This window comes from Astatotilapia calliptera, chromosome 11 (assembly GCF_964374335.1).
Source record: "Astatotilapia calliptera chromosome 11, fAstCal68.1, whole genome shotgun sequence".
Classification (NCBI taxonomy): domain Eukaryota; kingdom Metazoa; phylum Chordata; class Actinopteri; order Cichliformes; family Cichlidae; genus Astatotilapia; species Astatotilapia calliptera.
In genome coordinates, this window is record NC_137432.1 from 7,050,175 (window position 1) to 7,071,866 (window position 21,692).

General features: G+C 43.6%; 1 protein-coding gene across 2 annotated transcripts in view; it reads right to left on the reverse strand.

Moving 5' to 3' along the window:
- Positions 1 to 2,112: 2,112 nt before the first annotated feature.
- ldlrad4b (low density lipoprotein receptor class A domain containing 4b) overlaps positions 2,113 to 21,692 on the reverse strand; it is a 264,501-nt gene continuing 244,921 nt past the window's right edge. For both annotated transcript variants that reach the window (XM_026185856.2, XM_026185858.2), the window contains 3 exons: positions 14,231 to 14,385; positions 12,591 to 12,641; positions 2,113 to 9,339 (listed from right to left, as the gene is read on the reverse strand). In XM_026185856.2, the coding sequence (XP_026041641.1) occupies positions 8,746 to 9,339; positions 12,591 to 12,641; positions 14,231 to 14,385 (800 nt within the window). In that variant the 3' untranslated portion in view covers positions 2,113 to 8,745. The remainder of the gene's footprint in view (positions 9,340 to 12,590; positions 12,642 to 14,230; positions 14,386 to 21,692) is intronic.

A 21,692-nucleotide genomic window follows, 5' to 3' on the forward strand; every position in this document is an offset into this window, starting at 1 on the left:
CACAGCAGGAGAAACACCCATGTGTTCCATACACCTCATGGGAGCACGTTTGTGTCACGAACGATGATCTTCTATTGTGTCTTTATCATGAAATGATATCACTTTTGAGATTCTATGATTAATCTTGTGTTAGGCACGGTAGCATGAAAACTTCCCTACCAGACTCAGGATGTCATAAACTGGCTGTAGCGACTTTACTGGATAGATGCACGGCCGTAAGAATCATACCCACCTATGCCTACAGCTGCATTCAATCCATTATTCTTCATCTGTTGTTGTCCCTCCTTGTTTGTCATTGAGTTGGCTGTAGAGCAGGTCATCTGCTAATTGGATAGTTGTTGGTTCAATCTCTGTGTGCTCTAGTCTGGAGTTCTTACCAAGGTGTCCTTGGGCAAGTTACTGAACCCCAACTTGGTCTCTGATGCATCCATTGGCATGTGAAAGTTAAAAAGCAGAATACATGGCGTATAATGCTTTCAGTACTCGAGTAGAAAAGCAATCGAAGGAGTATGGGACCTGGCATATGTGCTTGGACCGTGGTAGATTGTCTTTCTCTGTGACGCATGAGAGTCATGCATCGTCTGTCACTGGCAAGAATAGAAGACCAGCTCAATGTTTCCTCACATTACTGCAAATATTTCTGTCTCAGCTGACTCCTCTTTCTTGCTTGATTCTTTGTCTTCATCATAATTGAAATGGATGATGTGTAGTCCTCTGACACATCTTCTATTTCAGTTTCACATTCTGAAAATTCGATAAACTTCAAGAAGCCCAGTCACTTTCTTTCCAAGCTCCTTAGACTACCATGTCCTGGATGCCTGAGAACCTACTTGAACATAGTTCAGATTCTTCCTCATCTTCATCGGTTTCCTTCACTTCACTTCCTTCAATATGTGCATTGTTCTACTGGTCATTCCTATCCACAACATGGTAAAAAAAAATACTTTTTCATACTTTCTGTGTATATATTATTGTAGGGTCTACCTTACAATATAAAGCACCTTGAGGCGACTGTTGTGATTTGGCGCTGTATAAATAAAATTGAATTGAACTGAATGTAGAGCACCCGCCTCCTCATTGTGTTGCCTGTTGTTGTTATGACCATTGCTTGACCCCACACATCAGTGACCCAAGATCAAAGATGTTTGAAAGCAGTATGTTGTGACAATGTGACCCTTTACAACACTTTGTACTTTGGGGTCGTTTTTGACCCCTTAGGACAACAGGTATTAGCAAATCCAATAAAAAACCAAAACCATAAATAAATCAAATTACTTAAAACTTATACCAATCATGCATAGCATAGTACTGAATAACTCCTGTTATTTTCAGACCATTTGATGAATAAAAAACACATTTTTGATGGCGAAAGATTTCTTTTCGGGTCAAAAATGACCCGAGGACAACACAAGGGTTAAGCCTAAGACTGGTTGGAAAGTCTTGGGGCTTCATACGGATTTTTCCAGACAAAAACTGCCTAAAGATGTCAGTTTTCATGGTAAAGGTTCCTGTACTGACAATCAATCATGTGGTTTGCCTTAGAGATACACAGATACACAGCTGAGGTCCTGAGCATGAGTAGTGTTGAACTTCAGGTTGTTTTGATGAGCAGTGAAAGGATCTGAAGTCTCCGTGAATAGTAGTGGCCCAAACCAGTGATGCTGACAAAAGGTGTATGTGTGGTTTAAAACTTAATTGAGAGCTTGACAAAATCTTGAAACGACTTCTTTCTCAAGACTCACTGGTGCCTGTAGCCTACATGCTTTACAGACTCCAGATAAACTCAAATATAAAACACGGTCCTGCAATATGCGATGTGAACCGCATGTGTCTTAATTGTATCATAGCAACCAATTAACCTACTCAGTGTTTTGCATGTACGTGCGGCGGGCTTCCACCTGCATTGCCAAGCAACACAGAAAAGCAGGTTAATAAGGCCGTGAAGCTGCTGACCCGCCTTAAATCCTGCTCGCATGTTATTTGGCCGCTTCAGCGAGGACAGATAAAGAGCCGAGTGGCAGGGCTGCCCACACTGACTTCACAGTAATCACATTACAAAACCTCATTATCTATAGAAGACTACAGGAACAAACAGGCAGAACAACAGAGTAATCACTTTTAAAGTTTTATTCATTACGCTGCAGTTTGACTACAGCATAAGTACAAGCATAAAATCTTTGACTACAACAGCACTTAGAGCAACATTTTTTGATTTTTTTTTCTTTTCTGTAAAAGTATTGCAATAACAGACCTTAGGCCTAAAACCTATTACATCACAATTGCTTAAATAAAAAGAGGCAAAAATACACAACAATTTTACCTCTGTGTTTGTGTGTATGTGTGTGTATTTTATATTATATATATATTTATATAGATATATATATAAAATCACACACACATTGTATGGTTACTGAATACAGCCATATATATCTAGATTTGAGCACAGAGGGGGGAGAAGAAGAATCATTTTTGTAACGAAAGCTAAACGATGTTACAAAACCCATGATGGAAGCAGTCCTATGTTAGCTGTCAAGACTGAGAGAATACCAAACTGTTGACACGATATCGTCGTCATTAAAATCAGGAACAGTAAAAAGAGCTACTTGTGGTCTTGTCAGCAGTCAAGTACACATTTCTGAGAGAGAGAGAGAGAGCACTGCGAAGAGAGAAATCAAATAAAAGATCAGTCTGAGCCCGTTAATTCTTCAAGCTAGTGCAGGAAACGAAAAAGAGAAAGAAAAACTTTTAAATTGAAATTAAAGGAAGAGGAGAGCCGAGCGGCACGCCAGCCAAAGTTACAATAGAGACCATTTCCAAATATAAACTACACAACTGCCACTTATTTGGTGCTTCAAAGAGAACATGGCGCGTTGCTATGTACATCGTCTATAGATAAGAATGAACATGCTCTGCGGTTATTGTACAGTGGAGTTATTTTCAGTACATACTGTAAATAAATGACTGCAGATTAAACATGACTTTTGTTTTAATATACTGTGCCACATATAACATTATAATGTAGAAAATAATCGTGAAAAATAACAGAGGAAACAAACAAAAACAAAAAAAGTGAGTTTTCCCCTCGCTCGTGCCATGCTGGTGCAACTTTCCAAACTAAATGGATTTTTTTTCCTTCTTCCCCTCCATTGATGGTTTTCCTCTTTGACAACCATGCAATTAAAAACTAGAGCTGAAATGCCTAAACATCCAGCCGGACCAATAAGCAGAGCCCAGTGTGCTCAGCGAGTTTTTACACTTTGGCAGAATTACAAAAACTAAAAATCAGACGTACAGAGGAGCACATTCTCCAAGATCACGGAGAAGTGCTGACAGCTCTCGTGTGTGTGTGTGTGTGTGAGATATAGGTTTTCTTAAAAGATCTGTATAATAGAGCTATACATTTGTTAGTTGGTCAAAAGAAAAATCATCAGCCAGTGCCTAAATGATGGCTGGCACTGTGACAGAAGAATCCGACAAACACGTGAATATCGTCTCTCAACAAGGGTCCTTAATCCCGAGGTTCTCTCGTCCTCATAACAGACTATTCATAGCAAAATATTATTATTAAGTAGTAATTTGTATTTGTGTTGCAACCATTTTCTAAGCGTACTTTGCAAACCACGTTTTCTTATTTTTAAAAAGAAAGAAAAAAAAAGACAAAGCACATTTTTAACTGTAGGCATTTACAAATTTGATGCTGCCTTCTTAAAATTCTTATATCGTCTATACATTATATTACATTATTCACAACATCTTTTTGTGGTTTCTACCCATTGGGTAGGATATGTGCATAATATATTCAAGTTATATACAGCACCTTACAAACAAACATAAAGAAAGACAGACTACTGAAAAAAGCACCGTTGGAAGTGAGGCACAACGAAGGTGGGAGCTTTTTGAGTGCAAGTGGGTTTCCTATGTCTGCTCCACACGGGTCACATTACTGCTTGGAATGGCTTCAGTGGCTTCTCTAGGAGCGACCGGTCCTGTCTGGCACAATGGCCGGTGAGCAACTGCCGCACTCAAAAATAAAAATAAAAATAAAAAAAGTTCAAGGTGGAGCAGCAAGTTTGGAAACAGGCACACTGTTGCTCATTGGGAGGGAGGGTGGGTGCGTGAGAACGCCCCAGAATCCTAAATGTCGGAGCAGACTCATCCGTCCAAGACTTTAGAGAGAGGAAAATTTTTTTTAAAAAAAGACAGAAAGGATCGCTTTTTGGCCGTCCTCGCACTCTGCTTCTCTATTCTGCCAGACAGGCGGCGATGAAGCCACCCTCGCGGATTCCCAGCAGCAGTCTGACTGAGGTGTGGTCTGCTCAAACATGAACGTTAGGCACCTTATTTACTCACATAATAGTAACATGCAAACCTCCTTGTAGAAAACATAAAATTCATCTTTGTATCCTCCATTTACAAGCTATGACTGCGCAGAAAGAACAAGCAGAGAACAAAAAAGAAGAAGGAAAAAATACATTAAAAAAAAAAAAAAAACAGGGGAAGAAGATGTGGGGCTGGAGTAGGTCAAAGGCCAAAAGTGTTGGGACAATCTTTGCTAGGTAAACACACCTCTGCTCGTCTGAAGTCAAAGTGTTGGAACACAAGGCTTGATGTCTCAATACTTGTGGGTTTGACTGCAAAGGGCCAGATTTCTCTCCTTCTGGTTGATGTGAGGGGGGGTGATACAAAGACTTTGGGCGGGTTGGGGTGAGCATGAGAAGCAGCAGTAGCAACAACAGTAGCAGCAGCAACAGCAATAGCAGCGATGTGATCTCACTCACACACACACACACACACACACACACACACACACACACACACACACACACACACACACACACACACACACACACACACACACACACACACACACACACACAACAAAACCTTAGAATCAGCTGATAACCACTGAGACATTCAAACACACCGATGCCGACGGGGCTTCCGTTCAGACTGACTGAAACTTTCTTATAAGTGACTCATGAGTGTGGAAGGAGGGGGACAAACATACATGAAGAACCACTTCCTGCTTCCACCTCAGCTGTTTGGCATGATGCCATCGAACACTGCTGCACTCGTCCAATAATCACCCGTGTTCATCTGGCAGCAGCAGGTGTTCTACACCGACACATTTCATTTCATACTACAGAGGTTTGTGTATTCGTCATACGAGACCTCATCAAGTTTTTCTTTGTTGTGCGCTGACAAGTAGTGATAAAAGATGTTCAGCCTGGTGTTACTTTATATTTTTTCTTGTCAACAAATCCCATGAAAAGATTCATAAGTACTGCATGTTCCCAGTGCACCCTGGGATTCAGTGTAAAATGTTACAAACCCAACACAGCCTAATGGAAATAATTTAAATGAGCAGTTTAAACAAGATTATATCAAATGATCAGACTACATTTTACACGTGTCGCTTAAATTTGAACCTAGCAGCTCATCCCATAGGTATGAGAAGCACGGTCTTGCTGAAATAAGCAGAGGCTTCACTGAAAGATCATCAGGGTGGGACCACATGTTGCTCCATCACCCAGCATTACTGAGGGTTTCATCTGGCACGAGCGTGGGCACAAACACGTTTTCCGTTGCAGTCTTCAGAGTATCGTATCACTAACCGTCTTTACTGAAAGACGATCCTTTCTAATCAAAGATGCTATGGACCTGTTGCCAGTTAGCTGTGAAACATCCTGCAACTTCTTCAGCTTTTCTGAAACATCCTGGCAACAAATTCACACATTTTCCTGAAACAAAAATGATCTGCAAACGTGTTATTGTTAGCATGTTATTCCCATGAGCTCGACTGTGGTTGAATAACAGTGAGTCGCACCGGAAAGCATGTTCCTTCATTACCAGCACGCAGCCGTTTACATGGACTCACACAGCCTTCCTGTGGGTGCTAGTGCCCACTAGAGCACCAAATGTGTTTGAGCTTAAAATAGTCCTCAACCAGTCCAAATCTAACTAGAGCCACGTGTGCAGCGTCCAGGTGCTGCACCCACCACCTCCCTGTGAGCCTCACGCTGAAAAATCCACTGGTTGGATATTATTTTTTTTTTTTAAAAGGCTCCACTAACAGACCTGTCATAATGACTCCCACGTACAGAGCTTTAAAATCGTGACAACAGTGGACTGTGAAAGCGATTGCTCTTCGACGATGAATTTTGGCATTAACAAGAAACACACTAATTTAACCTTGAGCCAAATGCTTCTTTTAAATATTGTGTCTCTTCAGCAGAAATGAATGGAACTGGTGCTTAGTGCCGAGTGCTACAGACGGGGTGAGGAGGTCACAAAAGTATTTAGACACTTTCATGGGATTTGCTGAGAGTAGGAAAAAACATCAAATTCATACAACCTTGTCCTCTGATCTTGAAAAGAAAGCAGAGCTTTCGTTTTTCAAAGATTTAATACATGGAGGGACTATAAAGACTGCACTTCACTCAGAAAACAAGCATGTCCCGCGTGCACGCCAACGTGCTGAGGCTGTACTGCTAGCACGCCTGGAACCAGTACGTAGTATGAAACAGACTCACATCATCATCATCCCAGCTGGGCTTTTCCTTTTTGGGGTTTGCTGGATGCGTCCACTTTGTTTGAGGCTCACTGTGATGTCACCTTTGCACTGTGACAATCAAACATGGAGCATTTCTGCCTTTTTAAGAAAGACACTCGACTGTATCCCGATGAAAGCTGAACTGAAGCTGTGTTAAAGAAGTAATATGTCCTTGAATGTTTAAACTGGAGTCAGTTAATAAATCATTCAGTTACAATCTCTCTCACACACACACACACACACAAAACTCCTGCAGGAGCATTAAGTGCTTTTCTGTGTTGTTAAAAGGTCTGACCAACAAACGCACACGTGTACACACTTATACAGTGAGGAGAGGGCTGCACCAGCACGCTGCCGAATGAGAACTCCACTCCAGTCTCCACTTTAAAGGGCTCGGCGGACTCTGCATCATTTGATCGCACTTTTTCTGCACACGGATGGATGGATGGAGTGATGATGAACAGTGTTTACCGGAGACGCCGTTAGAAAAGGGGGGAGGGGGACTGGCGCAAACAGGAAAGAGAGACAGATAAAGCGCAAGAGCAGAGGAGAAGGCAACGATGAGCAGAGAAAAAGGCTAGATTTTCAAAAAGGTTTTTTTTCTGTGTTTCTTTTACAAAAAGGAGCCTCCCATAGCCCTTTGACTTTGACCACAGACAATTTTCCTTTAAAAACCTGATCTCTGTGCTGACAGACGCAGACAGGAATCTTCACTTTGTGTCATTCTTTTGTGGCTTTAGAAACGTGAAGACGGAGAGTCGAGCCTTCTTTTTTTCCCCCCCTCCTTCTTCTTCTTCTTCACATATTTTGTGTTTTTCTGTGTGGGTTCGAGTTCAGTGTGGTGGCTGTTGGCAGAATGCACTGTGCAAGATGTCTGAGACGAGCATTTGGGGAAGGGCGGTGGACCTGGATGCAGGGAAGGGGGGCGAGAGGAAACATCAGGTACTCAGCAGTCAGGGTAGATTTGAAATGAGAAGAATCTGCTCTGACCACCTGCTAGACAGACCCTCCTTAACAGGGGCTGAGGGCTTTCTTTTTTAAACTTGATATCAAAACAGCTGGGCTGATATCTCACAAACCTGAGCCTGGATCCCACTGAATCCAGCCAAGCTGTGTTTAGGACTCTAATCTTTGCTCACTTCCTCTGGTGGTTAGTTATAACACACCATCAATCCAGCAGCTGCTCATGAGGCAGATTACCCCCCCCCCCACCCCTCCCCATGATGTGAACGCAGACATGAAGCAGTACAGGTTATTCTCTTACTAAGTCTCACTGTGCCTGTGGTGTAAGCAGACAGAGATGTTTAGGCTGGGTACAAGGATTTCTTGCGGTTTTCAAAAAAGGAAGGACATAAGCTTATAATACTTGTTTTTTTTGTTGTTGTTTTTTTTGTTGTTGTTGGGTTTTTTTGTTTTGTTTTTTTGTTTTTGCTCCCAATTGTTTAAAACAACTTTGGAGCCAAAGTTCAGTCAGTCAATCAGTCCATTCACAAAAAGGCCAAAAAACAAACAAACAAGACAGGAAATTAAAAACATCGCTGTTATAACATAACATCATTTCCCTCTTCTCTTTTACAACAAAAAGATAGTGCAACTTTGAGATAACGTTTCTTTTGTGTTTTCAATGTTAAAACAAGTCATCCCCCCCTTTGTTTTGCTTCCTTGTGAACCTTGGCACTAAGATTTGGGTTTGTGAGTCTCTTGTTTCGTTGTGTTCTCTGTAAAGTCCTTGATTCTCAGTTCTCGCTTTGTGCACAGATCCCGGTCCAAAAACAGAAAAACAATGAAGAAAGAAGAAAACAACAAACCCCCCCAAAACTGATCCCTCCTCAGTTCCTGGGGACAGCGGCATCGCCGCCAGGGGGAGTGGGGGGGTGAAAGAGAAAACTGTTTCAATCTGTGCTAGCAGTGTGGTTCTTTCTTAAAATAAGGAGGAAAAAAAAAAGTCTGGACACAGTGCGTACATCCTGTCCCAGCAGTGCTAGCGCATGGATGAAATGAGATCAGTTGTTGGTTCCTCTCTTTGCTCGTTTCTGTAGCTAAAGTTGGTGTGTTTGTGCATGGGAGTGTGGAGAGAGGACGTGAGAGACAGAGCGATAAGAGAGACCCCGGCTTACAGGAGGTCTGGGGTGAACGAGAGACACAGATCTCAGTCTGGGGTGGGTTGCCCTACCTCTCCCCTCCCTGTTTCTTCACACCAAGTCCTCTGGTTGGCCGTCCTTGGCCTTGGCAGGTACAATTGTGCTTTCTGATTGGCTCTGCTGCTGGATTGTCCTACTCCCCAGCCCCCCCGGCCTCCCCACCCTCTGGTTATTGCTGTGCTGGTGTAGAAAGAATGCTGAGCCAGGGTAGTGGCCTATCACCTCGCTGTATGCTGGCGGGGGGCCCTCCATACGCCCGTGGCTGCTGGAGTTGGCGGCACTGATGCCCGAGTTACTGCTGGGCGGCCTCGGGCCACCGCCCCCCATCCCAGCCCCTCCTCCCCCTACCCCTCCTAGACTCCCGCCTCCTCCCATGTCGATCAAGTCACTGTCGTAGATGGTCCGGTTGGGCGGTGCCCTCACCGACTCGCGGTTCAGCTCCATCTGCTGCTCGGGGTCACGGAGCTGGAGGGTGCAGGGTCCCTGGTACGGCGGTGGTTCCTCCCCGTCCGACAGAGAGATGGTGGGCGGCAAGTCAATCTGATGCTGCAGGTAGGGGTAGGTGGGCTGGAAGCGGCTGAAGCGGTCACGCTGCATGAAGGAGGGAGCGGTGAAGCGATCCCTCGCCTGCGGAGCATATAACACCTGAGAGACAGAGCGAGACAGAGGAGTGAATGAGCTGGGACATGCACGAGGAGAGGACAAAGATAAAAGCTTGGCTGTGAGCTGGCTGGCATCAACAGGAACTCGATCAGTCTTAATACCAGTATCTTTCTGATACACATACAACGTGAAAATGACCAAACACTCAAACTGATGTTCAGTGCAATGAACTCAGAGTCACTGTTTGATCTACAAAACTTCTGTTTGAGCTTTTGGGAATAATTCAGCAGCTCATCGTTAAAAATCTTTTTTTTTTTTAATCATTAAAATCATTTTCATGACCAGTCAGCCTTGTGAGTTAATGACACTGTAGCAGCAAAAACTACTTATCACGTCTGGCCTGCAATCCAAAATCCAAATCTATCAAACGAGCAATGAGGCTGGAAGCAACAAGTGTTTCTCATTTTATTTGTCAAGTGACTTATCTGTGATTATTCATCCATCCCAATTCATTACCTGTAATTTTTAGAGTCATACCCAGAGTCTATTAACAGTTCAGCAGTTCTGACCTTACCCTGTACACAGCCTTCATTTGTTTATTCTGTTTTGGTCACAGTGTAAACCAGTTATAGCCTCACAGCAAGTCACATGATGCTTTCTGCATAACAATCATTTCTGTATACGCTGATTTCACGCAAGCTTTTGCTGGGAGACGAGGCTCCGTACAGTGAAGTATGGTTACCATGCTGCATATTTAAAATGAATGATATCCTGGTGCAGCAACGGCACACGCCAGCGTGCCACCAATTAGCTGTGACAGACATTACAATGTAATTACAGTAAAGAGGAAGAAAGGAGCCTGCACTCAAACAGAAAAACATTCAGCACACCGGTTCATCCACCAGCTTTTGTCAGAGATCTTCACCTCAATTAACTCTTCAGACTGTGACGGCATGATCCATTTCTTCATTTCTCACATTTCTATCCAATTCCACACATTTCCACTGTGTCGAGTCATTATCAGAGGGAACCCATTTCAATTAGTGACTGCGGCTCTAATAGCCAACCCCCACTGACAAGGCAGTCTGGGTGGAGAGAACAACAGACGGGGGAGGGAGGGGGGTTTTTAGAGGATCAGGGCAATTGAAATGGAGAGACGGAGTGAGGGAAAGAGTGGAACTGAAAGGATTAAAAGGAAAGGCTACTGAGATAAGGAGAGAGAAAGAAAGAGCACAGAAATGAAAGGAGGAGAAGAAAGAGGCAGGGAGATAAAACGCGAGAAGGGAAAAAGAGCTGAAGGCAGAGAGAGAAAGGACAGAGACAGACAAATAGACAGACGGCAGGGGGAGAAAGGTGTGGAGCTGATAGAGGGAGCAGAGCGCAGCAGAGCGGGGCAGCTCTCAGACGTCTGTCTAGACAGTGTCAGGGGAGGTGTTGCTGATTAATGACGCACCAAAAACCATCCAACCCCCCGCCCTGCCACACAAACAGTCAGCCCCCATCCCTGCATCCATCAGCCACCCACACTCAGTGGCTGCGTCTCCCTCTGCGTTCGTCTCTCCGTGGCCTTTTCCTTAGTTTCCGGGTCTCTCTGGGTGCACACGTCGTTTTTACGACTCTCTCTCTCCCGCATAAATACTGGGGCACTTTAAATCCGACTTGGTGCTACAAGCCAGTACAGACTGCCAAAGTGCATCCACACTTGCCAGCCAAAAACTTTCACACAGCCTCAATATACTATTATCTGCAACTAATCAATACTACCATGTGATTTTCCAGCAGTCTTTTAACCCAGCGCGTCTCTTCCGACCCTGACTCGGAAGCTCCTCCATCTGGCATCAACGCAATTAAGAGATCAGATCACCAGTCACAATGAGTATACTGGCATTTGTCTGTGCTTTTGTATTCACGAGTCTTTGTGAACATGCCAATTTTGATCTTGTTTTGGAGTACAGTGCCAGGCATACCCATTGCAACACAGTGTGTGAGCTCCAATTCCTGCACGATCAAATATTTACCAGCAAGCAAAAAAATGCACATATCAGGCTCTCTGGGCCCTGACTGAACCGCCAAACAACTCTACAAGGGCAAGCGCTGATAAATAAGCCAACAAAGACACAAAGAGAAGCTGAGAGGAAATGGATGTCTTTTATAACGGGGCGAGCAGAGCGTGGAGATTAGACAAAAGCCATCCCTGAGTGTGTTCAGGTCTCCTTTCTCTGTTTTATTCCTTTTAATTACCATTTTTACACACTGCACTTCTCTATACCGACTCTGAATGCCAAACTGTTAAATGCACTTTTATCATCTATGTTCTTTTCATTGCATTTTAGTTTGATAAAAAGGTATGAATTTTGGGGTTCTGTATTTGTTGTGTTTATTTGTAAGGGCTGCAGCTACTTGAAAATAAAATATTCAGCAGCAGAGAGCATCTGATTGTAAGCCTTTAAAGATCACTTGGTTTTTCCACAAGGACAAACACTGAATTAACCCATAACCAGAGCTGCCAACGAGGTTTTTATTAATATTTAAATTGCTTCCCTAAAAACGAGGCGTCCTAACCAAATGAACCAAGTCCAGGTGGTCACACTGTGATTCTGACTGAGATGCAGCTGCAATAAATGTGTCAGATTATCAAAATTTATTCAGCCATACGTTGCAGTTAACAATACCTCTACACTCTTCTACGCACTCTGCCTACAGACAAAATCTGTACTGAGGAAGGATACTGCGCTGGGCTGAATATTTGTTGACATCATCATTGCACGTTCATAGTTTTTTGTTTGTTTGGAGAGACCATCAGTGTAACTGTGTTCTTTTATTTTTTTTAAAAAGTGCTGTTTTATGCATTCATTGTTTCCTTATAGTTGCGATGCTGACAAGAGTCATTGTCTCCATTTAGTTCTTTATACCTTACTTTGTTAAAGGTTTGAGAATTTCTAAAAGCTCCTGCAATTCAAGGAAATTCCTGACAGAAAATGTGTCCAAGGATCACAACTGTTTCCAGATCCAATGCTCAGAGAGAAAAGACCAACAACCTTATCACAGTAACTTAACTGGTTAGAGGCTACACACTCAGGAGCCTGCAGACAGCCAAACTAGCAGAAATTTTAGTAAGAACTTGCTGAATCTACTGAAATTCAATATTTGTAAGTTTACATATAACAAGTGTAGACAAAGCAATACTCAGTTTCATTGTGGAAAAGTGAAGTTTCATTCAGCTGAGCACTCAGCTCCTATAACATGCGGCATTAGCTGAATGTGTTTATCGGGAGTCAGTGTGGTGGTCTTACCTCCGAGGCACCTTGCCGAGAGCCGCTGTCTGAAGGCCACAGGCACCCGTCCTGCACATGGAGACACAAACAAAGAGGAAGGCAAAGGTTCAAAAAGTCCCCGGGTGGGTTGAAGATTGTTGTGTTTGTGCTTCAGTGGGATGCGCAGGTTAGCAACAAAAACAACATATTACTAGAGATGCATAAACAGGACTGGTCCAGAATTTAAGATGAGAAAAATACATGTAAAAGAAAATGTAAAAATGGTGTCATCAGGTAGCCTGTCCAGGTGAGCAGCTCCCAATGTAACAAGAATATGAGTTGACCAAATATATGCCCAGATATCCAGTGCTGGATACTGAGGATGAGCTGGGGCTGGGCTCTAGGGATAAAATGTGTAATGCTTTAGAAGTCTGCAGTCATTACGGTTTGCTGTGTCTGAAAAGGATTTTGATGCGACACCATTAACAAACTTTCTTACTTCACAGCTAAAGAACAAAAAAAGGAGAAGAAAAAGAAGAAAGCATGAATTAAAAAAAACAAACAACAACAACAAAAAACCAAAAAGTAACAACTTAATGAGGACACAAAAGATGAAACCGCGGCACTGAGAAATGCCTGATGGCTTCAAACCCAAAATTCTGCCCTGTTTGAGAGCACAACAAAAGACAGAAGACTCCATTTTAAAAATAGGCAGGATAAAAGCTACAACAAATAAACACAACTGTCAAATAATTGCAGTTTCCCCTTCATCTACACTTGACTGGAGGATCTTTTCTCAGACAGCACAGTCAACAACATTTAGCTGGGGTTTTTTTGTTTTGTTTTAGGGGGAGCAACATGAGAAGCATAAACATGCATAAATACTGTTTATTCATGCATCTTTTAGGGGTAAAGGTCATCATTCAGTGGGCTTGTTGCTTTCTGATGTTGCTTTGTACCTCGCTTTGATTGAATGATACACAGCACAGAGTGGCAGGAGGAATCAAAAAGCAGAGCTTATTAGCTGAACACTAATATTCAAATTGTTGGTAACAGTACACCAAAGCTGACAAATCATTAGGCTGAATATGTTTATGGATCCGTAATGCATCATGTTTTGAGCCTGAGTCTATTTCAACGCACATAAATAAACTGTGTGTGTGTGTGTGCATGTGTGTTTGTCCCAGAGTGTACATGTCAGTACGGGGGCAGAGCGGCTGCCGTCTAGACGGCGCTGTAGTGAATTAAACATCAAGACCTGACAGAGTCTGGCTCTGAAGAAACCAATTCAGCAAGTTCATCTAACAGACGCGCGCGAAGACGTTACCTCGCTGAAACTGGGACAGAAACTCAGACTGGGATAAAAGGATTCATTTAGCTCAGCACAGCTTTACTGGGAACATACTGGTAAGCTATGTTTGTCCTGCTGCAGAAATACAGAAATGTACTGTCACAATGAGTAGGCAGGGACATTCAGTGAGAACAGATGAACACACATGCGCGCGCACACACAGACACCAGTTTAGATCAAAATGTTACTGGCATGGATGCTGGGAGAACAGTGCCGTCTGAGCCACTCAGTACAAGCAACACAAACAAACAGTCTCTTTTTAGCTCTCCCTTTCTTTCTCTGTTTCTCAAACACCCACCCGCCCACAAACCCACCCACCCACACTGACCTGTTGTAGGGCATGGTCATGCCTGCGGGCCTGGCTCTGCCTCGTTATGAAAGACCAGGTGGAGAGCTTGTAGTGGTTGAGCAGGCAGATGATCACCACCACCATCACAGTCATCACAACGATGATGATGATGATCTGAACAAACTCCAGTTCAGCTGCACAAACACATGGAAAGAGAGGAAGAGGATTAGCATCTAACTTTTAGAGATTAAAGGTACTTTAGCAGTTAATGACTACTCTTAATATCAAGTTATTTAAAAAGGAAAAAAAAAACACATCACGTGGTTTCCAGACAAATCTGCATCATCTCAAAAACACCCAATACATTTTCTAAGAGCACAAACAGACCGACAGAAATATTTAATTTTGTCCAATAAACACTTTAAAGCAATTCAAATGTAATCACATGTGGGGAAATAAGATTTGAGAATGTTTCACACACATCTTAAAAACTGCCTTCAAGTGAAAATCACATTATGTAGCAGAGATAGTGAACACCTCCAGGATTAGGATATTTGCAGGCCTTTTAAAGTCAGACAGGTTGAAATTTGACTGAACTACTTCAGTTTGAGAATCCTAAGAGTCACATTAATCATTCTTCGTCAAATCTGCACTGTTAAAAAGGCAGATTTAAAGCAAAGTGATAACAGGCCAGTTTCATAACTAACTAAGATCATCTCTGCTGATGGAGATCATGCAAAATGAAGCCTCCAGGACACCAGGTAAGAGGACCAGTGATTTGAACCACGACTGAGCTGCTCTAATGTGTGTTCGCCAGCAGAGAGCAGCACAGGTCAATCTCCAAGTGGCTGAGTATATGTGTGATTTACACAGTATATGAATATGTGTGTGTCTGTCTGAGGAATCTACAGAGAAAAGCTTCAAATCACAAAAAAGATGAGTGTTGAGACAGTGTGTGCCGTCTGTCCCAGAACACAGTGGTTCCTTTGTGGAGACACTGAATAACTGTGGTGTTCTGTTCTGTGACACACAGCCACACACACACACACACACGAGCATCAGAGCTGATGTGGTATGACCTCCCAGATCAGGGCACCACCGGGAGACACAATGATCGCCGCTTTTCACTTACGTCTGCCTCCCATCTCTTGTTCATTGTATCATGCTCTCTTGCTCGTCTTTGAACCCTGTCTGCATCTCAGCTCACCTGCCATCACTTTCTCCAACTTTCCTCTAACCCTATCCATGCATCCTCCTCTCCCTCGCCTACACGCCTCTTCTTGCAGTCTTTCAACTCTTGTGTTTACCGATCTCTTTGCATTCTTCCCTCACCCACCATCATTCATTCCCTACATTTCCCTCATTCTTTGTCATCTCCTACTTTGGTTCTCTCCCTTCTTTCTCGTCCACCCCGTCTCTGCTCCCTGCCAGCCTCCCTGTCTGCAGTGTGACACTCTTTTGTTGTGTTGTTGGTTTGTTCTGAGTAGGAGTCTTGACCTTGTCCGGTGTTGGCACCCAGTCTGACCTCTGACTCACACGCTTGCTCACTGCTGGACATCCAGTACACTGTGCGTGTGTTCTGTATGAACAATGACACAATGTACGCTCTGCTATTTCAGCCACAATGCCTCAATTCTCAATGCTCCCCCCCCCCAAAAAAAAGCTCTGTGCAATCTGAGGAGCACATTACCCATGATGCAACTGGACAGCTTTTGACATGGCAAGGGTAGACCAAGTGAAAAAAAAGTAAGCAGAGTGTTAAAATCCAAAAACAAGAAGAAATGGAAAGTAATCAGTAACAGAATATCTTGTGAATTCTTTGAAATTAAGAGCACAGAAGGAGACAACCAGAAATGAAAGAGAGCTAGTTAAAGCCAACCTATCTCAGGCTTGCCTGCCTAATAATCCTTCGTGGCTTATTTGTCTGCAATATGGTGGGTTAGAGTCAAAGCTGGGCTGAAATGCAAAACCCACCCAAACCTGCCTCTGCTTTACCACAGCAGCCACAGGGCGGGGCAGGAGTGAGAGGAACAAGGCCAACTAGAAAAAAACCACAGTGAATGGGGGGTGGGGGTAAGAAAAACTGTGGGAAGGAATGAAACCTAAACCAGCAAAACCAACGAACATTAACCACCAAAGAGCAAAGAGGTGGGTACTGCAACCAACGGTGACAGAGAAGCTCCACAACTTCCCCTCTGAGATGAAAGTGAGGTGGTGAAGTGAGCTCAGATGAATTTAATAGTATAATTCAGCAAATTTACCTCATTAAACAGCCTTCTCAAACTATTTAATTGACAAATACAATAACAATCTTAGTGGAAAATCATGACCCACCCCTCTCACATCAGACATTTGAAACTAAGGTATTAAACTCTTGATCGCAGTGCGAGTCACCTAATATTTAACAGGCAAGAGTAAGGGGAGTGCTGAGAGTCGAGATGAAGGGTCGAAACTGGTGTTTAAAAAAAATCTCCTAGTAACATAACATCATGGAGGAAGCCTGTGGCAAGGAGCGACAATTCAAACCTTACTGCCCATCTCAGCTCGAAGACCTTGTATCATATTATACCAGTACAGCAGGAAACCTGGCCTACTTGTGGTTGTTAGTTTCCAAAAGTCAAATGGGTGGCAGAGCCTTCAGCTGTCAGGTGATCTCATATGGAACCAGCTCCCAGTATTCAAATTCTCCTTTTGGATAAAACCAACTTGTGTACCTCGCTCAGGGAACCTTCTCTGAGGTAGTTCTGCTGGAGGTCTCTGTTAAAAGGGAGTTCTTCCTCCTCACTGTCTTTAAGTGCTTGCTCATACCTCATTCTTGTTGTACCTTGCAATATAAAGCTGCCTGAAACTGGTGCTATATTAATACAGTTCAGTTGTACTGAGCCTTGTTGAAGTGTGGTGAACCCCTGCTTTAAATCATGGGGCAACATGAACATCTGTATCAATTCATTTAACTTCTGTCAAGGTATTTTATTCTAAACTACAGCTTCATTGTGGTACGAGGTTTCATACCAAGAATATATGTACAAGATTTAATAAAGTTAAGTAAAAAAAACAAAAAACAAAAAAAAACAGAAGACACTCCCACTCCCCAGTTTGGGCGCATCAGCTCTCTGTGAAATAAAGCACGGTGTCAGAAAGTTAAGTTGTCGAGCTGCCTGCTTTACTTTGGAGCTTCATCCAGTTACCAGCCTGGGCCTGTGCATTCACCACAGCAGCCACAGGGAGGGGACGGAGGAGGCTTTCAATCAGAGAGAAGCATTCTGGGAAACCAAGTCGACCAGGCAGTCCTGTAAGCCAGCTGGATAAATATCACATACTCTGCCTTCTGCTGTTGTAAAAGCGGCACAAAGCCGACGCCTGACTCAAAGCTGGTGTACTTCTTCTGAAGTGCACAGGCGGGGATGTTTTCACAGCTCAAGTTCATGTTTTTACAGTTCAAGCAAAATAAAAAAGTACAGCGGCTGTAGTTAATGGCCTCTTCTCTAAACGCCAGGGAGGAAGGAAGCCAGAGGAGGAGTTGAGAAGAGAGGAAGGAAGTGCGGGGAGGAGAAAAGACTGGGGGGTGTCCTCTCTGAACCCAGTATCCACCCGAGTTCAGAGGCTCCAGAACAGAGCGTACAGCACAGGCTCGCTCACAGGCCAGAGAACAGTGTGTGCTGGCAGTCTGCATTAACAGCACCAGCCTGATGTTATTACTACAGTAATCCACTTGTCAAAACAATATCAGCCCGGCGTCTGCAAAAACCCTTATTCCTTCAGCAGGATGAATCACTTGCATTACAAGCCAGCCGTCCTGTCGTTTTTTTTCCTGCTGCGGTGACGAGAGAGGCCATCGAGTTTATTCAAATCATGTCAAAGTGACCATGCTGCACAGCACCGAGCTTAACACATCTGTTCGGGCACTGGCTGTTTTTACACAGCACAGCTTTGTCGACAAAAGGGAAACATTAAATAAAAATATAAAAAAACCATACTGTACATACAAGTATACTTTGAGGGTGTTAAAAAAAGTAATTCAAAGCCAATTTTAAAGCAAGAATTCTCACTACCAGAAGGCAAGTAGAGTTTTTTTAAAAACATGCTTATGGCAGCAAATATAGCACAACTAATCTATATTCTACTGAAAAGGCCTCTCTGTCAAATGCTATAAATGTTAACTACATAAAGCTTAAAACAGTCTTCTTCAGGCTTTTGTTTTTTTTAACTGTAGCCAATTTCATGAGTCAGGAAGTGACTCAGAAGAAGATACAAATCAAGTAGGGCTTACAATAACAATTACGTCTATGAGAGGTCAAAGCTTTATCGTTTACGTTGAAGAACAAATGATTTTTTTTCTTAAAAAAAACAACTTTATTTTAACAGTGAACAGTAATGGGATGATGGGACATGAGGAAGGAGAGAAGGAATGATGTAGTTGGACTTGACATGAACCCAAACATAGAGGATTTCAGTACTTGGCAGATTCTGTGCTACAGGCAAAAAGCCAAACACTAAAAGAGAGGGTAAACAGCTTGGAGAGAGAGAGAGCACACACACACTAACCCAGTGACAGCGCTGTAACCTGTGTGTGTATGCATAGTGGATGGGGAGGGCAGCAGGAGGTCAGACAGTTCAGCTGACCTGTTGGTGAAAGAAGCTGTCAGATGCACAGCAGACAACTGCGCCACTATCAGTGGCCAACACTGCTTTAAGACACACTGTTTGAGAATAGCGATGAATTATGTAAACCCTAACAAGATCAATTCGCTTTATTCCCCCAAAGAAATGGCTGCCCATGTCACAAATCCCTTTGTTTGTTTGTTTTAAACCACAGTAAAAACATTGTTGCTGATGTGAACAGAGCCTGTTTCGTGCGTCTGTCTCTGTACAGTACACGGGATTAGACCGTTTCAATGCACACGTCTATGTCTATATAATGTGGCCCAACAACAGCGTGTATATACTGCTGATTCACTCCTGCTGGCAGCAAAAGTTAACACTGAGGCAAAAAAAATCACTTGCACAACTAATGAGGGTTTGCGGGCTTACCCTGTTGAGCCTTGAAATGAAAATCAGGCTAATGGCAATCTACAGAGACTGCACACGCTCAGATGGGGCCTCTAACATTGTTATTGCTCAATAAAAATAACATTTGAGCTCAGATGACCTTAGATGCTTCCGTGAGAAAAGTGGGCCTGGCTGGTTTCGTTTGCACAAAGGAGTAGTCTTTTGTCCAAAACCATGAGAATGTATTAAGATTTGAAGGTGGATGTATGCTGACGTCAGAGCCCGAGTGTGCAGGAGTGGCTCTCTAGCTGCTTGCTAATTTAGAGTAGTAGAGCAACTCCCAGCAGCAGAGAAAACTGCTTTTCTTTCTCATATAGCAGAGAGCTTCAGCTGCCATATGTCCTACCCTTGCAGCCAAGCGCTTTATGGAACGCACAAGAAAACGCAGCCTGGGGAGCCGACGGGACAGAAGACAACAGAGGGAAATGACATCAGGACCTCTGTCGATAAACTAGGTTTGTGAGGAAATCAAACTTGAGCAAAATGTGGAGGAAGTCTGCAAGTTCTTAACACACGCTAAGCTCATCAAGACCCTGCAGCTGGCTCATTTCCTCTGCAGTCATTTCCTGTTTCCTGCTGAACCCCAGATTTCAGTCGTGAAAAGAAAAATAAAATGAACGGTCTCACAGTTGCACCTGGCAATCAAAACTGCACTTGACTGTGAAACGCTGCGCAGCATTCTAAATGACTGCCTGCAGAAGTGCTGTGTCATTGTGCTGGTCCCAAATCCCAGTGTAGGCAAGCTGTGGGTTCTCATGTCTGGGCTGACAAGTGTGTATATCCGTAAACGCGGAATGTGCGCTGTAACACACATGTGAAAGTGGAAAACAGGAGGAGATAAAAGTAAGACAGACAGACAGAGAGAGAGAAAAAAAAATGAAAGGACGCTCTCTATTCTAGTCTTTCTCCTGCTGCCCAGTTAGAGGCCTGCTGAGTTCACAGCCTGCTGCCCACCACATTGGGCCCACACACACACACACACACACACAGAGTTCTCCTTCGACACACACAAGCCAGTCTTCTGCCACTGCCGTTGCTATGGTAACCCTTGGGCACGGTGCCGTGATCAACAAGGCCCGGAGCTTCTGGGGCGCCATGGCAGCGACCTGGCTGGCACGCACACACACACACACACACACACACACACACACACACACACAGTGCAACAGAGACGGATAGAATGAGACAAGGAGGGAGAGGAAGCAAGTGCTCGCGCACCCCTTTGCCTCCCCTGGGAGATGTGCACGGTAACGTCTAGACGGCTGGCATCCGCCTGGCAGCAAGAGTCCACCACAGTAGGAGTGTGTATGTGTGTGTGTGATAAAGCATGAAGCAGATATCAGCCTAGTTACAGCCCCCCACTACAATCAGTCTCTCCATGGAAATAAATGAACTAGTTTAGTGCTGCTTAACCCCGAGGAGAGGGGGGCCTGTTGTGTGTGTGTGTGTGTGTGTGTGTGTGTGTGTGTGTGTGTGTGTGTGCGCGCGCTTGTGGATACTTTAGCCCATTAGACGGGTATCTAGGAGTCAGAAAAAGAGATGGAGACAGTGAGGAAAGGGAAAGGAGAGAAGGAAGTGTGTGTTGGAGAAGGAGGGAGATACAAAAAGAGAGGCAGGGGTGTCAGACTTGCTATATGGACTGAGGGCAACAAGAGAACAAACAATTACAGCTCTGTCTCTTTTCTCCACTTCATCTTTCCTCCATCTCCCTCTATCTTTTTTCCTCTTTATCTGACCTACCCTTCTTCTCTTGAACGTACAGCGCGGGGGAATTCAGACAACTCGTCTATGCTGCAGCGCTCAGACTAAATAGGATTACAAAGCAGGAAGCGTCCAACCTGTCCACAGTTACAGTATACACTCGAAGAACCGTCATGTTGGCTTGGAAAAGAAACAGTACGAGTTATGAAACAGGACTGATCTAAAATCTACTTTATTTAAAGGCGAAAAGTAAGACACTACTCTTACCTCCACAAATGATGGCCAAATACAAAAATAACAGAAATATGAGAAACGTCTTTCTCAGTTCCATGTAAGTCAAACTTTATCTTTATAGCTGAATCTCTGCAGAAATCATGGTGACATGAAGTGAAGGGGAACTCTTTGCGTTAACGTATGCATATACGTTAACATCCTTCCTTAAATTGCTTTGCTTATTAGCCATCATAACATTCAAAGACAAACACAAAGACATAATGATAAATGCATTTTCAATGTAACTTTTCAAAAACTTTCAAAGTCATTTGAAAATGCTTACAGCTCGGACACACACACACACACACACACACACACACACACACACACACACACACACACACGCGCACACGCACACACGCACACACCTCTTGCCTCCTACCATCAACTCATTTCCATCCTGTGTGCACCCACATAACTTTCTTATTTTGTGTCACAGCTAAATGTTCCTTGAAGACGGCCCAAGTCTGATTATTGC